We start from the raw sequence: 20,551 nt of genomic DNA on the forward strand, positions 1-20,551 counted from the left end.
ATTTCTAGCCACTGGGGGACCATAGGCAGGCTGGGGGAACTCATATTAATGTTAAAAAAACCTCATAAAGTGAAATTTTCATGCCATGGTACCTTTAATATTGTTACTGTAGTTCCATTTTTAGAATAAAAAGACTTGACTCTGGCATTTTTCAAGAGCGAAGATCCACTGGCTACTTGAGACCCAACATTGAGTGGAAAAACACTCTTGCACGCTCCAAATGGTGCACACATCTGTCTCTCTGTGCGTGCGCGCGTTCGCGCACACACACACACACACACACACACACACACACACACACACACACACACACACACACAGGAGTATCAACTGCAAAAAAGTTCTTGTATCTATCCTTATTCCCTGTTGCCATACTATTAAATTAGCAGGCTTACTGAGACACTCTCCGTAACAATAGCAAAGGTTTTTATGATGCCAGATGGTCATTTTCCAGTTTTATACACACTTGGCCTTCAAGAACATCACAACCTTGTTTTTAAACTCACTTCACAAACTTTGTTTTCAAGGTTGAGGCAGAAGACAAGACTTCTGATAAGATTTTGTCTTTCATCTGCCCTTGTTTTCAGGCATGTTGGCAAGATGTCAAGCACATGTTTTTCTTGCCTTTGTCTGGAAGTAGAGCAAAGTTCAAGCCCCCCATTATTTTAAAGGGTCCGTGCTCCTAAGCTTTGTCTTAAATGACTTATTGAGGAGGTGGCCAGAAGGTCATCGGTTCAATCCCCGGACCGGCAGGATAAATCTGAAAAGCATTAAAAGTAAAAAGCATTACCAACACTAAGATGCCCTTAACCTCAATCGCTCCAATGGAGCTGCTCATCAGACACACACATTAGACCAGCAGATCAGACTGTTGTTGTACTGGGCAGCTTCCAGGTGTGAAAGTGTAACTGTGTGAATGTGATCAGGGCGTTCCTGAAAAAGATAGCATTACTCTCAGTGTACTCCCCCTTTAATAAATTAGGTAAAAAACTGCTGGTTTACAGTCAGATGTTAAAACATTGGTTGTTTAGATACTATTACTTTTTTTTTTAGATATTATTTTAAACATGTAATCACCTCTGACAATACACTATGCCAAGAAAAAAAAAGTTGTGAGGATACAACAACAAAAACTTCCATGTACATTTATTAATAAGTAGCCTAACATGGCCAAACATAGCATGTACAAAGTAATTCACGTCAGTGTTTGCCTAATACTGGGAGCCACACATCTCAAACAAAAGCAGTGGGCTATCTGTTGATGTAAGACTGCTCCAGTGTGTTGTCTGTTGCTAAGCAACTGATAGCTCTCTATTCGATCCAGTCAATCACCTTCAGCCCTCATGTGGTTGGAAAATGGACACTTATCGAGGCAGAAGGTCTCTAATGGAGCATCAAAACATACATTATATTCCCCTGCTGGGCACCAAACAGCCAATTTCTGCAGACGCTATCACATTACATCACTGCGTCAGTCTGAGTACTGCTACTGTACCTCCTGAAACACGTATGGACCTGGAAAACAACTTAGAACAACAGAGGACAGGAGCGCTGGTCTGGGAATAAGAATATATAAGCATATTGCTTTGAAGTGATGGTGATCATAAAGACAGACCTGGGGCTATTCCAGGGGCTGTACCTCTGCATAAAAAAAAGCTTTATTATAAAAAAAAAAATGGGATACAGCTTCAGAAAATGCAATGTTATAAACTCTTATTTAAAAGCACTATAGCAAAAACAGGCCTCTAGACCGTATGAGGAACATGGCACCTAATGCCCAGTGGATCCCTTCTCTGACTGCAGCCACTTACAAAACTTAGTCAGCCTGCCAAGTGCATGGTGTACTGCAGCATCAGCAGTTGCACTACTCATTCAAGACTAAGGCTGCAGATGTAGATGTCATAATCATTCTTGAAATAACCACAGCTAATTTCATCCCGGGCCTCATCGACCAAGAGGCTTTTCCTCACTGAGTATACGGAAAAAGGCCCTTGTTCCGTCATTGTGGCAGCTCTCCAGCCACAGCAGCTGTTACAGCAGAGGGGAAGTGGACACCGTTTGGACTGAGCAGACTACAAACTTCCTGTAAAGTCATGTGCAGCGCTGAAGGATCATAAAGGTGTCGCACATCATCAGATGTTTTCAACAGCCGGAGGAGAAAGGCAGCCCTGGTGAACAGGCTGCACAGGGTGCCGTGGAAACGGGGGTCCACGAGGAGAGCCAGCCAGGCCGTGGTCAATGTCTCAGCTGAAGAGAAAATAAATATTCACATTGTAACACAGGGCATTTACAATATACCACAGCTCATCCCACAACATCTTATATTCAGACTGACAAGCTAATGTGCTACCTGGCTGGAGCTCTTTGCAGACTCGAAGGCTGTCTAGCACCTGTGCAGCACTCTCCTCTGCCCATGCACTCAGGCTCCGTGCCACAGCAGAGGATTCAGAGGATTTTTCAGCCATCTGCAGCAGGTAAGGCAGCACATGTGCACACATCACAGAGGGCTCTGCAAACACATTGGCCTCATCCTGTTCGTACAGGCTGGAACACCTGAATAAGACCGCAATAATTAAAGTTAAGCAACACTCCATTTAAGATTGCTCGGTTTGTTTATGTTTATTGACTCAGTGAGGTAACACACCCCGTCGGCTCTGAGGCCTCTCTTAGCACAGATCTGAGGTCAGGCTGAGGCAGGTGACACAGCAGCACCTCCAGTGTGCCAGGAGTATCCCAGCATTCCTCCAGCAGCAGGTCCAGTAGGAGCGGCAGAGCCTGGTTGACCTGCATAAGGTAGACGCTCCTCTGGCTTTCTCCTTTTCTCGCATGGCGCAGCAGGGAGGTAAAACAGGCCGCTTTCATCCTCACCTGCTGGCTTTGGTCCTGCAGCAAGTAGAGGCCTGTGTTGATCGACCTAAACCAGAAAGATTCAACATTTAAAATTTCTGTTTCTGTATCATTTGATTGGTAACTTTATTTGACTTCCTTCACACCTGATCATGATGGCAGGCGGAGTGCTGCGGCTCATTAGAGGAACTCCAGCCACACACAGAGCTTCAGCACACGCCATCCTGAGCACTTCAGGGGCGTCTGGGGACCGGTGGCATTCCAAAACGCTACACCAGCGCTGGAACACGGATATCTTTAGACTGATTTACACAAAGATAAGAATAAAGTCAGAGCTGCAGGTAGAAGTGTTCCAGTACAGTATCTGACTCTATACTGAAGTAAAAAAAAAAAAAAAAAAAAAAAAAATACCTGGAGTCTGAACACTGGGAAAGCAGCAGACTAGCAGCATACAGAGCCTGCGACAGAAACTCTGGCCCGCCTCGCTGGTCCTCCAGGTCCCCAAGCAACAAATCCAGACACTCTGGCAGAACTGGCTCCTCCAGTGGGGTCGACTGAGGAAGATGTTGATGTAAAGTAGTATCACCTCCGGCCATCACTGCTACCAGGGCTGCGAGGTAGGTCCTGCGGTACTCCACACTGTGGCTCAACAATGCCTCCCTCAGGTTTGACTTGAGATAGAGAGCATCAATGTAGTTCTTTAATCTACTTGTCAAATGATCAATGTGCTTTTAAATGCCAACCAGGTAAACCCCGACTGGCTTGCACTAGGCATCGTATAAGAGATATATAATCTGTAATCTGAAAACATCACTACATATCACACTAATGTAAAGAATTTATGTTTCTTGCAAATATAAACAACAACTCGAGCACTTTACTAAGATTATTTTAGTGGTTTCCTCAACAAAACACGTTTTACTGTACCATTATCATAGTAAAACAAATACATGAAAACAGGATGCTGTAGTCCAACTATATTATGTAATAAATGTAAACAAGTGCTGTAAATAATAATAATTAATGTAATAAATGACTAGGACACATGATCAGTAGTGTCCATTTTTACCCACTCTCTGTAGATATGCAGAATCACATCTTATCAAGCTATCACAACACAGGATATACATGGGTAGGCACAACTGGGTGGTCTAGATAATGTATCATGCTGCAGAGTTTATCTAAATGACCTATATGAACAGCAATAATAAAAGCTTATAGACACACCCTGTCTTGTCAGAGTGAAAAAAGATCTCTCAGCCAGATGGCTTTGTATTTACATTTCCCCAGTTTCCTCCCATTGTGCTATAAGAAGTTCGTTACACTGAAAGCTGTTAGACAGGTTTTTGGAAAGGTTGTTTACTTCATGCTTAAGTGTACGGAGCAGATCATGTCTCACCTGCAACACCCTCTGGATCACCTCTCTCAGGCCGGTCTGCTGTGAATCCCACCCATCCACCACCCACGTGACCAATGAGAGCCTGAGATCGGGGCTCGCTGCAGAAAAGTTGTCCCAGATTTGACATGCCCAATTTAGATCTGCACACAGAAAGTGGATGGCTTGTTGATGGAAGGATGGCAACCCGACCTGTGGAAATGACAGAAAAAATATCTGTTGGGGCATCCTGGTAGCCTTGTCGAAAATGTATTTTCTCAAACAGCTTCTTACAATGAGTGATGGTCCTACATGCACTATTTTCTGCCAAAGTTAGAACAGTTTTGTACGGAGCCCTGAAGCGTCACAATTAGATTTTTTTCTTCTGAATTACCTCGCAATATGTTTTGCGTTACTTTGATGTTACTTTTAAGTCATGTATATTTAATGTATCAGAGAAATACGATTTTGAGTCTAGTTTTTGGGACTTTAAGATACTGAGCATTTCTATATAACAGTACATATTCTTGACTAAAAATAAGCAACGGTTTAAGTTCAGAAAAAAAACATTCTAAAAATGTATTTATCATGAGTTTAATACTTTAAAACTCAGCTAATCTGCTTAATGAGGACATGTCAATGTAGTTGGATCATATTTGATTGACAACATAAGTCAACAACCACAAAATGTCATCATAATTTGATTAAAATGTTGCTAACTCCTCATTTGTGCACAGAAATATATGTCACGTTTTTCCAAAAGAGCCCCGCTTACTAAAAACCAGCGAGAAGAGCGCAGACAAAACCGTACAAACAGAAATATCTTATGTGAAATAACCTAAATTGTTCAAATGCTGGCATGCTGTGTTCATGTATGAATCCATTACTTTTAGTAAAATGCTGATTGAGAAAATAGGTTTCAGGGTCTTTAAGACCAGTACTATGTAAATGCAACGTCCCCGGTTCATTTCTGGGCCACGGACCATTTCAGCATGTCAACTCTCTCCCCATATTTCCCGTCTATCTATGTTTATCTATACTATCAATAAAAGGCTAAAATGTCCAACTAAAAAAAAACAATGTCTATATTTTATACATGGGTGTCACACACCTGAAGCTCCTGTTGAGGGGTCTGGAGGTCATGCACAAGTGTGTCACTGAGCTTTGACAGGTAGGTCTCACAGCAGAATCTTCTGAGTGAGTCTGCCACTCCGAGGTAGGCCGCCCTCACTAGGGGGCAGCGTTGAGCTTCAGTCACCAGCCACACTGAGGTATCCACCCGGCGCAGCACCTCACACAGGTCAGCTGAAGGGCCACTGGGAATAGAAACACAGCAGCGATTCAAAGACAGTGTCTGATGAATGAATACACGGGGCATTTTAAAAGCCTGAAAGTGTCTGATGAATTAATAAACAGCTCTTTTTAGTCTCACCTGACCGTGCAGAGAGCTCTCTTTAGAATAGCTTTGATCTGCAGCAGCTGTCCGTGGAGCCGGTTGTGATAGCAGCGCTCCTGTGGACTGGGCAGTTGAGCCGTCAGTTTGATGAGGATGTTCATGTACTCTGAGGGGGGAGTCATGGCAACCAAAGCCTTCGAGGCCATCACTCTCACACTGTAAATAGGACTGGCAGACAGCTGGAGTAAAGGAGGCAGGAAGTCTGACAAAGTTCTGGCAGAGGGAAACCAGAGAAGACATTCACTCGGTCAAATAATATTCAGTGTGGAGATTCATAAATGTACAAAACTTTGTAAAACTAGTCCTTTATCAAGTGATCCTCGGTCACACCATTAAACTCAAATAATCTGTTCATTTTAATTCTAATAAAATACCAAAAAAAAATCTAATTTATTTAAGTTCCTTCTTCACTAGTAAAGGTGAACAAGTTATGAATACACTGATCTAACAAAATACTACATCCTTTAGGCCTGGATGAAAGCCACTGATATAAAGATGACTAACAGTTAACCTGACCAAACTGTCTAGTGATAAGTAAACAGTAATCACTCTGTTAAGTCTTGGACACCAGGCTGGAGTTGTGCTAACAGAGTCAGGACAGGGAAGAGCGAAGGTTGGAGGTGTAGCTTGGCCTCATTCGGTGGGCCCTGGAGGTCTTGTGCTGCCCCTTTCAGCTCGCCCAGGAGGAAGAGCTGGAGCCCAGGGTAGTGGAAGAAGAAGGAAAGCGGGGACATGCAGTGCTGGGTGGAGCCACCCTCTTCACTGCTGGGCCGCTGGCCGAGCATTCGCGAGCACAGAGAACCTGGAAACAGATTTGAATTACTGTAGTATCAGGGGTAATAATTAGAGCTGAACCAAATAGTCGATTAATTAACTATTTTTTATCGTGTCAATAACCTTTTAAGCAAACACTCACTGGTTTCAGCACTTAAAATGTGAGTATTTGCTAGATTGTTTTGTCTTCTATGATCGTTAATTGATTATCTGCATTAATAACAACTGATTATTTGGGTCGGTCATGCAAAAAATGCAATTCAAATTACGTTGGGCAGTTTTTATTATTTTTTGCCATTTTATAGACTAAACAATTAACCAATTAATCAAGAAAATAATGGGCAGCTCAATCGATAAGCTCTAGCCCTTCATATTACAAATACAGCCTAAAACTTACTGTAAAGTTGCAGAGCAGCATTCCTCATGGCCCAGCAGGGAGAACTGAGCAGAGTGAGTGATAAGATGGCTACAGCCGGAGCAAACTGAAGAACAGCTACTCCCAGACCAGAACCACGAACCAGGGCCTGCAGAGTGTGAACCGCACACACCTGCAAAGGAAAGGACAATTATGTGACCACATCTGTCTTTGTGGTTCTAAAGACTAATATCCTTATTCGTGTTGCTGTGTACAAACCTGTGGCAGGTCCAGTGTTTGGTCCCAGTCCTCGGGTAGAGGGGTTTTGGCTGTCTCCAGTAAGACTTGCATACTGTGGGCTAACAGTGGTCTTGCTTTACTGGCCTCCTCTGCTGACACAACGCACAGGATGAGCATAGGCAACCCTGCAGCCCGCCGGGTCACAGAGGTAGAACGAGGGGACCGCACAACCTGCAATCCCTATAAAGAGACAGGGTAGGAAATATATCTTTAAGCCATAGTTTAACTTCTCAAGTTATTCATGAAAATTACATATAAGCATTTATCACATCTCACTTGTTTCAGCATGTGGGCTGGGATATCCCTAAGCTCTGGATCATTGCTGCTCAATAAAGAGGCACAGAACTTGGTAAAACCTGCACAGCATCCCTCTACTGCCCCCTGGTGAACAGAAATATGCGGTTCAGAAAGTAACGAGAGTTGAGGTGACTTAATGCTTCTAAATGGATTCATAAAACCTACCCAGTGACGACATTTGAGAAGAATATTTTTGAACACTTTTGATGCCTTTGTTAGATCCTCTTTTGTTAGGAGGCACTTGCTGGATTTGGATTCAGTGAGAATTTTCTCCACCAGAGAGCCTAAGAAGATTCCTATTTCCTGATGAGAAACCATGAAAGCAAGTCATTTCGAGAAAAAAATACACATGCAGCAAATACAATCAGCTAAAGTGTCAGATTTCTGCCATCTTCCTAAATGTTGAATCAAGTATCCCATTATGCATCTTAAACGGTGCTTCTGGTTCTGTCTTACCTTGAGGGAGACCCAGCAGCAGGTGAGAACGAGGCTGTGCTCCTCAGATAGCAGGACACACTCCTCTCCATCCCCCCGGCCTCCTCTAGACTCTTGGGCTATCAGAGAGTTGATGGCGTTTCCCATATCACAAAAAGAAGGGGGGGCATCTAAGACAGAAGAGTGATTTACTGTGGTGTGTGTGTGTGTGTGTGTGTGTGTGTGTGTGTGTGTGTGTGTGTGTGTGTGTGTGTGTGTGTGTGTAGATAAATCTGAAATGTAGTGTACTTCATCCACAAATCAGTACTGTTTCTGTAGATCACTCAATTACCCTTTTCAGTGGCACAAGCATCCCGGTCTCCATACAGAACACCCAGCAGCAGTAGAGACATACTCTCCAGCAGGACCAGCAAGTCAACGGTCAAACTGTGGTCAAGTGTGTCTGACACACTGCTGGGTGCCTCAAGCAAACACCTCTGGAGGGCACTTAGAACAGCTGGAATATAAGTGATGAGAGGATTTAAAGCACTGAACAACATTTCTAGGGCTAAAGCTCATTTATGGTAGAAATCCGAGGTTGTAGATCTCACCATGTATAGGCTTGGTTCTGGCAGCAAGCATCATGTCAGCCTTGGCTGTCAGATAGTGCTCCTCCAGCTCCTTCACCAGGAATCTGACCATGCAGGGGGCCTTGGGGTGACTTCCACCACTGACAGTTATGTTACTGCTCAGCCTGCAAGCGTCAGGCTGGTCTTGTGATCTTCAGGTAGAACAACTTATTATCATTCGCATCTAAAGCAGGCATAATTCTGAACGAGGGTATGTAGGAGGCAAGGCTTACTTCTGAAAGAGGACCTTCATCATCAGTGCTCCCATCTGAGCCTCCTGCACCCGAGGACTGCACAGAAGCTGTTTGGTTCGCGTGAGCAGCACTGCAGCGATGTCATCTGGAAAACTGTGTGGGAAAAACCTCAACAGTAACGCAGCTGAGAGCTCCCGAATCTGTAAAAGAAAAATAAATTAACATTTATCTATTCTCTCAAAATATGATTCAACCTCAATCTTTGATTTGAACAATATAACAGATAATGAGGCCAGTTAAAGCTACAGTGCGTAGGGTGCCTGGATAGCTCAGTTGGTAGAGCGGGTGCCCACGTATAAATGTTTACTCTTCGACGCAGCCGGGTTCAATTCCGGCCTGCGGCCCTTTGCTGCATGTCATTCACCCCTCTTTCTCCCCTTTCACGTCTTCAGCTGTCCTGTAGAATAAACGCCTAAAATGCCCAACCAAAAAAATCATAAAAAGAAAAAGCTATAGTGCATAGTTTCTGTCTCCCCTATGAGGAATTCTAAGTAATGACAAAAAAACTCCCATTGCATCCACATGATACAAGCCTTCCATGATCGCACAACACCACCACCTCTCCTCCACACAGTTGTTAGTATCCAAAGGAGGACACCGAGGATTAAAAAAACATGATGGACTCTTCATCCATCCATCCATCCATCCATCCATCTTCGTCCGCTTATCCGGTGTCGGGTCGCGGGGGGAGCAGCTCCAGCAGGGGACCCCAAACTTCCCTTTCCCGAGCAACATTAACCAGCTCCGACTGGGGATCGAGGCGTTCCCAGGCCAGGTTGGAGATATAATCCCTCCACCTAGTCCTGGGTCTTCCCCGAGGCCTCCTCCCAGCTGGACGTGCCTGGAACACCTCCCTAGGGAGGCGCCCAGGGGGCATCCTTACCAGATGCCCGAACCACCTCAACTGGCTCCTTTCGACGCAAAGGAGCAGCGGCTCTACTCCGAGCTCCTCACGGATGACTGAGCTTCTCACCATATCTCTAAGGGAGACGCCAGCCACCCTCCTGAGGAAACCCATTTCGCCGCTTGTACCCTGGATCTCGTTCTTTCGGTCATGACCCAGCCTTCATGACCATAGGTGAGGGTAGGAACGAAAACTGACCGGTAGATCGAGAGCTTTGCCTTCTGGCTCAGCTCTCTTTTCGTCCACAACGGTGCGATAGATTGAATGCAATACCGCACCCGCTGCGCCCGATTCTCCGACCAATCTCCCGCTCCATTGTCCCCTCACTCGCGAACAAAACCCCAAGGTACTTGAACTCCTTCACTTGGGGTAAGGACTCATTCCCTACCTGGAGAAGGCATTCCATCGGTTTCCTGCTGAGAACCATGGCCTCCGAATTAGAGGTGCTGATCCTCATCCCAACCGCTTCACACTCGGTTGCGAACCGATCCAGTGAGTGCTGAAGGTCGCAGGCCGATGATGCCATCAGGACCACATCATCTGCAAAGAGCAGCGATGAGATCCCCAGCCCACCAAACTGCAACCCCTCCCCACCCCGACCACGCCTCGATATCCTGTCCATAAATATTACAAACAGGATTGGTGACAAAGCGCAGCCCTGGCGGAGGCCAACCCTCACCTGAAACGAGTCCGACTTACTACCGAGAACCCGGACACAGCTCTCACTTTGGTCATACAGAGATTGGATGGCCCTGGTAGAGACCCCCTCACCCCATACTCCCGCAGCACCTCCCACAGTATCTCCCGGGGGACCCGGTCATACGCCTTCTCCAAATCCACAAAACACATGTAGACCGGTTGGGCATACTCCCAGGCTCCCTCCAGGATCCTTGCGAGAGTGAAGAGCTGGTCCGTTGTTCCACGACCAGGGACGGAATCCGCATTGTTCCTCCTCAACCCGAGGTTCGACTATCGGCCGAACCCTCCTTTCCAGCACCTTGGAGTAGACTTTACCAGGGAGGCTGAGAAGTGTGATACCCCTATAATTGGCACACACCCTCTGGTCCCCCTTTTAAAAAGGGGAACCACCACCCCAGTCTGCCACTCCTTTGGCACCGTCCCAGACTTCCACGCAATGTTGAAGAGGCGTGTCAACCAGGACAGCCCCTCCACACCCAGAGCCTTGAGCATTTCTGGACGGATCTCATCAATCCCGGGGCTTTGCCACTGTGTAGTTGTTTGACTACATCAGTGACTTCCGCCTGGGAAATCGGCGACAATCCCCGTTATCCTCCAGCTCTGCCTCTAACATAGAGGGCGTATTAGTCGGATTCAGGAGTTCCTCAAAGTGCTCCTTCCACCGCCCTATTACCTCCTCAGTGGAGGTCAACAGTGTCCCATCCTTACTGTACACAGCTTGGATGGTTCCCCCTTCCCCTCCTGAGGTGGCGAACAGTTTTCCAGAAGCACTTTGGTGCCGACCGAAAGTCCTTCTCCATGTCTTCTCCAAACTTCTCCCACACCCGCTGCTTTGCCTCTTTCACGGCAGAGGCTGCAGCCCTTCGGCCCTTCGGTACCCTGCAACTGCCTCCGGAGTCCTCCGAGATAACATATCCCGGAAGGACTCCTTCTTCAATCGGACGGCTTCCCTGACCACTGGTGTCCACCACGGTGTTCGTGGGTTACCGCCCCTTGAGGCACCTAAGATCCTAAGACCACAGCTCCTCGCCGCAGCTTCAGCAATGGAAACTTTGAACATTGTCCACTCGGGTTCAATGCCCCCAGCCTCCACAGGGATGCACGAAAAGCTCCGCCCGGAGGTGTGAGTTGAAAGTCTGTCGGACAGGGGCCTCCTCCAGACGTTCCCAATTTACCCGCACTACACGTTTGGGCTTACCAGGTCTGTCCAGAGTCTTCCCCCACCCCCCTGACCCAACTCACCACCAGATGGTGATCGGTTGACAGCTCTGCCCCTCTCTTCACCCGAGTGTCCAAAACATACGGCCTCAGATCAGATGAAACGATTATGAAATCGATCATTGACCTTGGCCTAGGGTGCTCTGGTACCAGGTACACTTATGAGCATCCCTATGTTCGAACATGGTGTTCAATTATAGACAATCCATGACTAGCACAGAAGTCCAACAACAAACAACCACTCTGGTTTAGATCAGGGAGGCCGTTCCTCCCAATCACGCCTCTCCAGGTGTCTCCATCATTGCCCACGTGTGCGTTGAAGTCCCCCAGCAGAACAATGGAGTCCCCCACTGGAGCCCCATGCAGGACTCCAGTCAAGGTCTCCAAGAAGGCCGAATACTCCGAACTCCTGTTTGGTGCATATGCACAAACAACAGTCAGAGTTTTCCCCCACAACCCGCAGGCGAGGGAGGCGACCCTCTCGTCCACCGGGGTAAACTCCAACACAGCGGGCGCTCAGCCGGGGCTTGTGAGTATCCCCACACCCGCCCGGCGCCTCACACCCTGGGCAACTCCGGAGAAGAAAAGAGTCCAACCCCTATCCAGGAGTATGGTTCCAGAACCGAGACTGTGCGTAGAGGTAAGCCCCACCAGATCTAACGGTAGCGCTCCACCTCCCGCACCAGTTCCGGCTCCTTCCCCCCAGAGAGGTGACGCCCACGCCCCCAGAGCCAGCGTCTGCCGCCCGGGTCTGGTCCGTCGAGGCCCCTGACCTTCACTGCCACCCATGTGGCATCGCACCCGACCCCAACGGTTCCTCCCACAGGTGGTGGGCCCATGGGCTGGAGAGATGGGACTCTTCAGAAGAGGTAATTATTTTCACTCGAGTTTCTGCGTAAGAAAGTTGCTGGACGACACAATCTTCTGAACATAGTCTTACTGAGAAATAGAGAGAGAGTTTTGTGGAGCTGATCGTCTTAATTAGCTTTGTATCAACTTATGTGGCAATAGCTTGAATGAAACGGATGTTTTAAAAATAATAATAATAAGTTACGCAGAATACGCACTAAAGCTTTAAGGCAACTCTACCTCATTTGTAGAATCTTCTAAACAGCTGATGAGGACCAGCTGTTTTGTCCTGCAGACGAAATCCCACTGTGCTCTTTGTCTGGCACAGTTAATAAGAGACGCCATATTCGCTGGAAACACAAAACTATTTAAATTCCAAGTCAAAATATTTTAAAACAATACAAAGTTAACATTTGACAGGAATTACGCAACTAATTTGTTTGGCCATTTTCCAATCACTGGTTTTCCAAACTTACCTGGAGGTTGTCCCTTCTTTTTGTCCGGCCTCCAGGTGTCTGTGCAGGTCTCCAGCACTGCAGACAGCAACAGCAACGCAGTCTTCTTCCTCTGATAACTGTGTCCTGGTGCCAGATAGCTGTATGGAATCTGAACCAACCATTCCACAAACCCTATATGATATACAAAAAGGTTGGACACCAAGTGTTCTCATCCCTTATCCCTGTCCTGAGTTGTAATTTAGTTAGCATTAGAAAAAGAATACAGAGATATATACCTTCAGTTGAAACGTTCCGTAAAGGCATATCATTACACAGTATGATAAATGTATATCAGTCTGTACAGCAGTACAACAGTATATTGTTGTGATATAAAACAGCAGCTGTCAGTTATCTCACCTATTCCCTGCTCCAGTATGTCCTGATCCCTCTCTGAGTTTTTGCCATCTCCTTTCTTTTTGCCCTTTTGTCCTCTGACATGTGCCAAGCAGCCGTCTCTGATACGAACCAGAAACCTCTTCACTCCGGCCTGAAAATGTTGGCGAAAAGGTGAGGACTCGCAGTTCAGGTTCTGAGGAATAAACATCCTCATTATTGACATCTCCTCAGTGGTTGGAGTGTCTTTGGTCTTAGGGCTGCAGCAGAGTAGGTTGAGAGCAGCGAGACGGACTTTGTCATCCGCAGATCCTAGAGCAAGCTGGAGGGTTTCAACGGTTGAGCTACCCTGCAGAGCCCAGGGAGAGCCTCCAGTCGTGGCTCGATAGGCGCTCATGATGCAGGCCCAGGCGTGGAGGTGTCCAGGGGCTGATAAGTCCAGAGAGGCCAGCAGAGGATCCACAGCAGAGGGGAAGACTTGAAAGGTGCAGGGTAATAAGTGTGTTGAGCTATTGTTCTGTAGAAGAGTCACATTAGACGTTAGCGCCTTATAAAGGACGGGCCGCCAACGCCTCGCCCACTGATTGGCCAGCTCCAGCTCAGTGTGGGACGTGGACTTCAGTGAACCTTCACATAGCTCTCGTCTCTGCTGCTGGATCAGACACTTGTAAAGCTCCGATCCACATGGTGACAGATGATTGGTTGACAAGCCCTTCAGGAGATGATTGGGTAATTCAGCATATTGATCCAGCACCTGATGGATTAAAGAAATGTTAAGTCATCATGAGCACTACTGACTCCAATATTAACACTGTAATAACCCTTAATCCTCACCATGTCAGTACCCAAATAAGGCAGCAGGGCACAAAGGCGATGATATTTGGCTTTGGCTTCACAGGGTAGTTTGATTATTTGCTGAAGTAGAGTAAAATAAAGAGTCTTCTTTGTGTCACAAAACTGCTCACAGTCCATCTCATAGAGGTCCAGCAGCAGACAAAAGGCAATGCGCACAAACTCTGACACACCTTCCACCTGCCAAGGCACAGTAACACAGACGTCAATGAACAATCCTGGCAGAAGTATGTCTTCAAATGAGGTCCACTATGTGACATGGCTCAGAGTATGACTCACTGGACTTTCTGCATTGGTCCATATAATGTGAATAAGCTCTTGCTGTAGGCTGCTGTCGACAGAGAGAAGGCGAACTCCCGTCATCTTCCAGATATCAGCCAGGCATTCTTTCACTTTCTTCAGCCACAGTGTTAATGCTGCAACAACATGCCATGTTTGAATGGGTGATATTGCCAGTTAAGCACACAAATAAGCAACCAGGACATTACCCACCTTCAAAGGCAAAGTAGTGACAATCCAGCTTCTCCTCACACAAAGCATAGACCAGAGGAAACAAGCCTTTCAGCAGTAAGCACATCTGAAATGATGGATTTGGTAATGAAAGCAAGCACAACAGAAGTTAAACATGTTTTTGACACAAGTTTAAACTAGATTTACTTCTGTGGCATCCAAATGTGAACTGAGCAAGATGTGAGGTCGACAGCATGTCAGGAGGCCCCTGCTCACAGCCAGCCTGTCCACTCCGTCCTTCCCTGTAGGGCAGCACTGTGCCTGGAGAGCACCAACAGTCAGCAGCCAGGGCTCTGAGACAGAACAGGAATTTTACTTTACTTTATACTTTATTAGTCCCATCACTGGAAAATTTGTCTCGGACACCGTGCATAGTCTAGTCATGCAAAGCAACATGATCAAAGTACATAAAACACATGATCAAAATACATAAAACAAAATAATAGATCATTCACACAATACAGCATCCATTAAAACAAATAAGATAACTTTAAAAAAAGAAAAGCACAAGAAGGCAGTTCACAGTATTTCATTTCTATTTAGCGCCTTGATTGCAGTAGGAACAAAGGAGTTTTTTAGTCGATTAGACCTGCACATCAAGACCCTATACCTCCTTCCCGAAGGTAATCATTTAAAATTGTCATTCAAGATATGCGTATCGTCTCTCACAATTTTCTTGGCATGATTTAGAATTGAAGCATCAAATAGCTCTTGGGGTGATCGTTCCCCCACACCCCCTATAATTTTAAAAGCCGTGTGCACCAATCGTCCCAACCATGATTTTAATTGGACAGTCAAATTACCATACCATGCCGTAATACCATATCTGATCAAACTCTCAAAGATAGACTGGTAGAACAAGTACATAATTCTCAGATTTACTCCGAACGCTTTTAACCTTCGTAAAAAATATAGTCTCTGCTGTAACCTGGAACAAAGATTGTTGACATGAGAAGACCAACATAGTGCATTATCTATATAAACTCCCAAGTACTTATGTGAAGGTACCTGTGCAATGATATTACCATATATCATTACCGGACTATGGTCTCTTACACTTCTAGGATCAAAAATGATCTCTACAGTCTTGGCTCCATTCAGTATTAAGGAGTTATTATTGCACCAGCCAACAAATCTGTCTAACTCAGAGAAATAGTGTGAAACATTATCTTGCCTTTTTAATAAGCTTAAAATTGCTGTGTCATCAGAAAACTTGATAAAAAAAGTACTCTCAGTCATTGGTATATAATGTAAATAAAATTGGTGAACAGACGCATCCCTGCGGGGCTCCCGTGTTTTTAATTTTAACCTCAGAGTACGAGTTGTTCACTCTCACTTGTTGTGTGCGATTGTTCAGAAAGGAATAGAGCCATTTGATACAGTATGGATTTACATTAAGTTCTTTTAACTTTGTGGTCAGCAATCTAGGATTCAGGGTATTGAACGCTGAACTAAAATCAATAAAAAGTAAACGGGCATATGCTTGAGTGTCTTCTAAATGACTAGTCACTAAGTGAGAGATGCAATTAATGGCGTCCTCAGTACTTCCCCTCTCCTTATAAGCAAATTGAAACGGGTCGAGTAAAGGTTTAACATGATCCTTTAAACCCATTAAAACATATCGTTCAAAACACTTCATAACATGTGATGTTAGGGCCACAGGTCTGAAATCACGATTCTCCATTGAGTTCTGTTTCTTAGGGACTGGTATAACAATAGATTTTTTCCATAAGGATGGAATAGTATGTGAATCTAAAGATTTTTGAAAAATTGTGCAGAATGCCGTGGAAAGCTCTATTGCTCAGGTTTTCAACAAAAAGGCTGAAATCCTATATGGACCCATCGATTTTTTAGAGCATACACCTCTAAATAAAGTGCTAACCACCTGTGGGTCCACCACTATCCTCTGACCTGGTTCACATGATACATTATCCAGAATATCCGTATAATCATCTGGCGACTCAAATCTAAGAAAAAAATCATTTAAATCGTTTGCCCTATGTTCGTCATCATTAGTTATGAGCTATGAGGGGATGTCATATTTGTCACAAGTTTCATTGAGTCCCATAGGTTTTTTGAATTCCCTGTGGCAAAATTATCTTCTATTGTATCTCTATATTTTTTCCTTGCCCCCCTCAGTAATATATTCAGTTCTCTTTGAACTAATTTTATTTATTATTTTTATATTATTTTATCATTATTTATAAATGCCAACTTCTTCCTATTCAAACATTCCTTAACTTCCTTTGTTATAAAACTTTTGTTATTTGGAACTACTGTTACAGTTTTCTTCTCCACAATAGAGTCCACACAAAAATGTATATAGTCTGTTGTAGATTCTGTAGCTGTCTCAATATCCATCTCGTGAAAGAGATTCCAATCTGTGGAATCAAAGCAGCCTTTTAAAGTCTCCGACCAGACCGAGATTCAATCAGGAATATATAATAAGAGGAATCTCTAGGCATTCATACTCAGTTATAGATTGTAGTGTCTATATATATATATATATATATATATATATATATATATATATATATATATATATATATATATATATTATATGGATGGATATAGTTCAACAGAGAAAGAAGTATATTTATATTTTACCCACATGGGCACATGTATCCAGCAGTGTTGGTGGTAACTTACCTAAGTGAGAGACTTGTAGCAGACTCCAGGCAGCAGCTTCTCCAGCTCTGCTCTCTGATGCTGTGTTGATGAGCATGGCCACAGCAGTGCCTGCCAAAAGACGAGTGTCCCTGTTGCAGCACTGTAAGACAGGACACGCTGACTGATGAGACAAAAAGAGATCTATCTTTTGAATAAGTGACTCTGAACTGATGAATTGAGTAACCTGTCCAAGTATTATGTCCATAAGAGCCTGCAGGATCTTCTGCACTGCTGGGCCCATGTGTTCCTTGTCCCACACTAGAGGAGCCACGTCACTGGACAACAGCTGGAAAATTTGCAAACACACCTGCAGAGATCACAGTTCTCAGGTCAGTAATACAGAACACACAGCAAGTCTGCAATGGACTGATTCATGAAGCACACTGCTCGTCATGTACCTTGACAGCAATGTAACACAGTGGCCCATCTCTCAGGGATTCTTGTTGCAATACAACCGGGAATAACTCTGACAATTTATTCAGAAAAGACAGGAATGACTCTCGCCACACCTCACGACCAACAGCGCTGTCTTCCAGGAACATACAAGCTAAAAAAAAAAAAAAAAAAAAAGGTAAAAACAACAGTAAGATGATAAAAAAAAAAAAAACTTACATATGAAATTAGTGACATGGTAATAATACATTGTCTTTAGCCTGCACCAACCTCTCTGCAGATCCTCAAAAGACAATACCTAAAAAAGAAGATGAGGTAAAAGTTATCTGCAGTGCCTTTGAGCAAATATATGACAAACACAAGTGAAGTGAGAGTTCTGTACCTGGTCGGTATGGACTATAGATTGCAAACAATGATGGGTTTCTCTAAAAACCATTGGGTGGTCCACCTTTGCCAAATGTTGCAACATCTGTCAAGCACATATAAATGTCAATACGTCAATAAAATGTTCAATGAGTTTCCATTTTGTTTCCAGCATTGTACGGTGAACAGACATACTGCAGGGCTGACCTGGTCCACTTTACGACAGGCTGTGGAGATGTTGACCATCTGCAGTTGCATGGAGATGAGGAGTCTGACAAGAAGCAGGAGACGACTCTCCTCCAAAACATGAAGCTGAGCCTCTGAAAGTTGTCGCAGCAGCTGGACAGCCTCCTCTAAGCAGCGCTCCTTACATCTTTTCACACTACTCCTGTTCATGCAAGCATAACCATTCAGTCATTATCACACCTTATTTAAAAACGTGACAAATACTTAGTTCTCAAACATGCTGAGGCTAACTTATAAGTAGGCTACCAACCTGGAGGATTCTGATAGTTTGTCAAAAAAGAGCCTTAATGTGTGGCTGCCATTTTCAGATTCTTGATCCTCGGTGATCACACAGTCTTTCAGACTTGTCATCAGATCTTCAAACGACAACATTGTGTTTTATTAACTCCACTGCACAGACTCATAGACAGTATGCACAGACTACACATTTGTCATAGCAGCCAGCAGCAGCACGGTGGCACGTTGGTCACGTGATATAACTCTCTTATTCTACTATTCTTAGACCAGCGGTCAGTGTAGCATAACAGCGACATGCTGCCACCTAGAGGCAGGTTCTTTTTTTTCAAACTAAAATGTATTTGAAAAGGTTTTAAAATAATTGTAAAAGTAGATAGGAGCACTTACATGTACAATTCTATAAATAATATTTAATTGAATATGACAGCTTGAATTGACACTCGCCAATAATACGACTCTAACATGACATGAGGACAACTCGTAGAAACATGTTTATTGTGCAAAAGACTGGTTATATTCATCTAGCTACCATTCCAGGCCAGATGAGGTCGCTGTTGTGCAATTAAGTATATGTTTTCCCCCAGAAGAAAATGTATAAAGCTGTGATTCGTTTAAGATCTGCGTTGCCAAGACATCACATACAGTTTACAAATATGTCGACTTTATAATCTGAAGTAAACCAAATGGCTAACGTGGATAATATATTATTTCCCCAAGTATCCATTTCACGCCCGCTCACATGTGTTTTACTGTTCATTTCCTTGGCTCACACTCAAAACATTGTCGGTAAGACTTTAACATTTATAACGCTAACGTTATATGCACAGTTCAACGCTAAAGAACTAGCTAGCCAAGAGCTAGCAGGAACGTTAGCTAGTTAATAGACAACCGTGCTAGTTGAATTACTCATCAAATAATGTTATGAAGCTAACATGTGAAGCAGTAACCTTAAACAGAAATGTTACCGTTATGTTGACCAGTTTTCCAGCCGTCCCGTCTCACTGCAACTGGACCAGCAGTCACTGCACTTCTGCTCGGAAACACATCCGACATCTCTTTGAATCTGAGGACAGTATCTCCATCTAATACAACAGGTAAAAGATATAAAAATGTCTGCCTTTAACAACGTCATTCTCCTTGTATGGGCCTTGTGTTTTAGGAGATTTCCATGTTTGTTTATGTTTTGTTCATTGAAATTAGTAGAATTTGGAAATATTAAGTTGCCAGAATATACCATTCTCCAGTGTAGTAGCTCACTAAAAGAGAGAAGGAAGGCAAAGATGTGATTGTGTAGTCTGCTGTCATTTTAGACAGATTTGGCGGTTGGTGATGGCTTGTTTTCTTTTACAGGAAGCGTTGGATCTCCATCATGTGAAGCTGAGGTAACACAGTGGGTGCTCACAAGAGAGCAGGTGGGAAAGGTAAGAAAACAATCTTACAGTGATCATTTCCATTATATTTTACAGACAATGTTAAAAATAATATTTGAATAAGGGGCCATTAGACAGGGTTTAATCCAATAAAAAATAAATAAAACTCACAATTAATTTAATAGAGCTGATATTATTGTGTTAACACCCATTTTTCTTCATGCCTCATGTTTATTTCATTTGGTGCCCCAGACTGCAGTTCGGGTTCAGCTGAGCCTGAATAAAAGTCTGCGTTTGTGCGGTAGGAATGAGGCAGACACAAACTGCTGTCCAAAGCCACTGTGTGTCCTGGAGACCCTTCAGGTGTCTGCCTGTGTGGGCAGTAAACCTCAGGCATCACTGCTGATCCAGGCCAAAATACACGCTCTGTTGGTTCCTGCTAATGCTGGATCTGGTAATTCAAATTAATCTTATTTCATCATAATGGGCCTTCATAGGGAGTGCCACATTTTTTATAAATATCCTATCCGTTTCAGATAATAAAACAGTCATTCCAAACCAAGTGTACCAACCACTGGGCTCTTGTCCCTGTGACCTCACATTTAGAGCCTGTGATGTACGCTGCTGCTGTGACAAGGTATTTACATCTCTCACTCTATTAAAAGAGAACAGTGCATGTCTTCTGTATTATTTAACAATGACATATTTG

The 20,551-nt window shown here is 44.3% G+C and overlaps 1 protein-coding gene across 1 annotated transcript; it reads right to left on the reverse strand.

The window, feature by feature from the left end:
* Positions 1–952: 952 nt before the first annotated feature.
* Positions 953–19,590, reverse strand: si:ch211-225b11.4 (thyroid adenoma-associated protein homolog). Its single transcript, XM_028577982.1, has 32 exons — positions 19,438–19,590; positions 18,486–18,591; positions 18,197–18,377; positions 18,009–18,095; positions 17,897–17,924; positions 17,632–17,780; positions 17,418–17,540; positions 17,213–17,333; positions 14,711–14,856; positions 14,546–14,630; positions 14,333–14,469; positions 14,036–14,233; positions 13,226–13,955; positions 12,848–13,000; positions 12,612–12,721; positions 8,681–8,841; positions 8,430–8,599; positions 8,171–8,335; positions 7,861–8,009; positions 7,570–7,707; positions 7,384–7,488; positions 7,087–7,287; positions 6,850–7,000; positions 6,228–6,480; positions 5,655–5,891; positions 5,334–5,538; positions 4,247–4,435; positions 3,259–3,518; positions 2,994–3,149; positions 2,645–2,914; positions 2,351–2,553; positions 953–2,247 (listed from the first exon to the last, which is right to left on the reverse strand). The coding sequence occupies exons 1-32, from the start codon at positions 19,523–19,525 to the stop codon at positions 2,000–2,002; spliced, it is 5,703 nt and encodes a 1,900-aa protein (XP_028433783.1). The 5' UTR covers positions 19,526–19,590; the 3' UTR covers positions 953–1,999.
* Between the last annotated feature and the right edge of the window lie 961 nt (positions 19,591–20,551).

The sequence above is a fragment of the Perca flavescens genome, chromosome 5, assembly GCF_004354835.1.
Source record: "Perca flavescens isolate YP-PL-M2 chromosome 5, PFLA_1.0, whole genome shotgun sequence".
Taxonomy (NCBI): domain Eukaryota; kingdom Metazoa; phylum Chordata; class Actinopteri; order Perciformes; family Percidae; genus Perca; species Perca flavescens.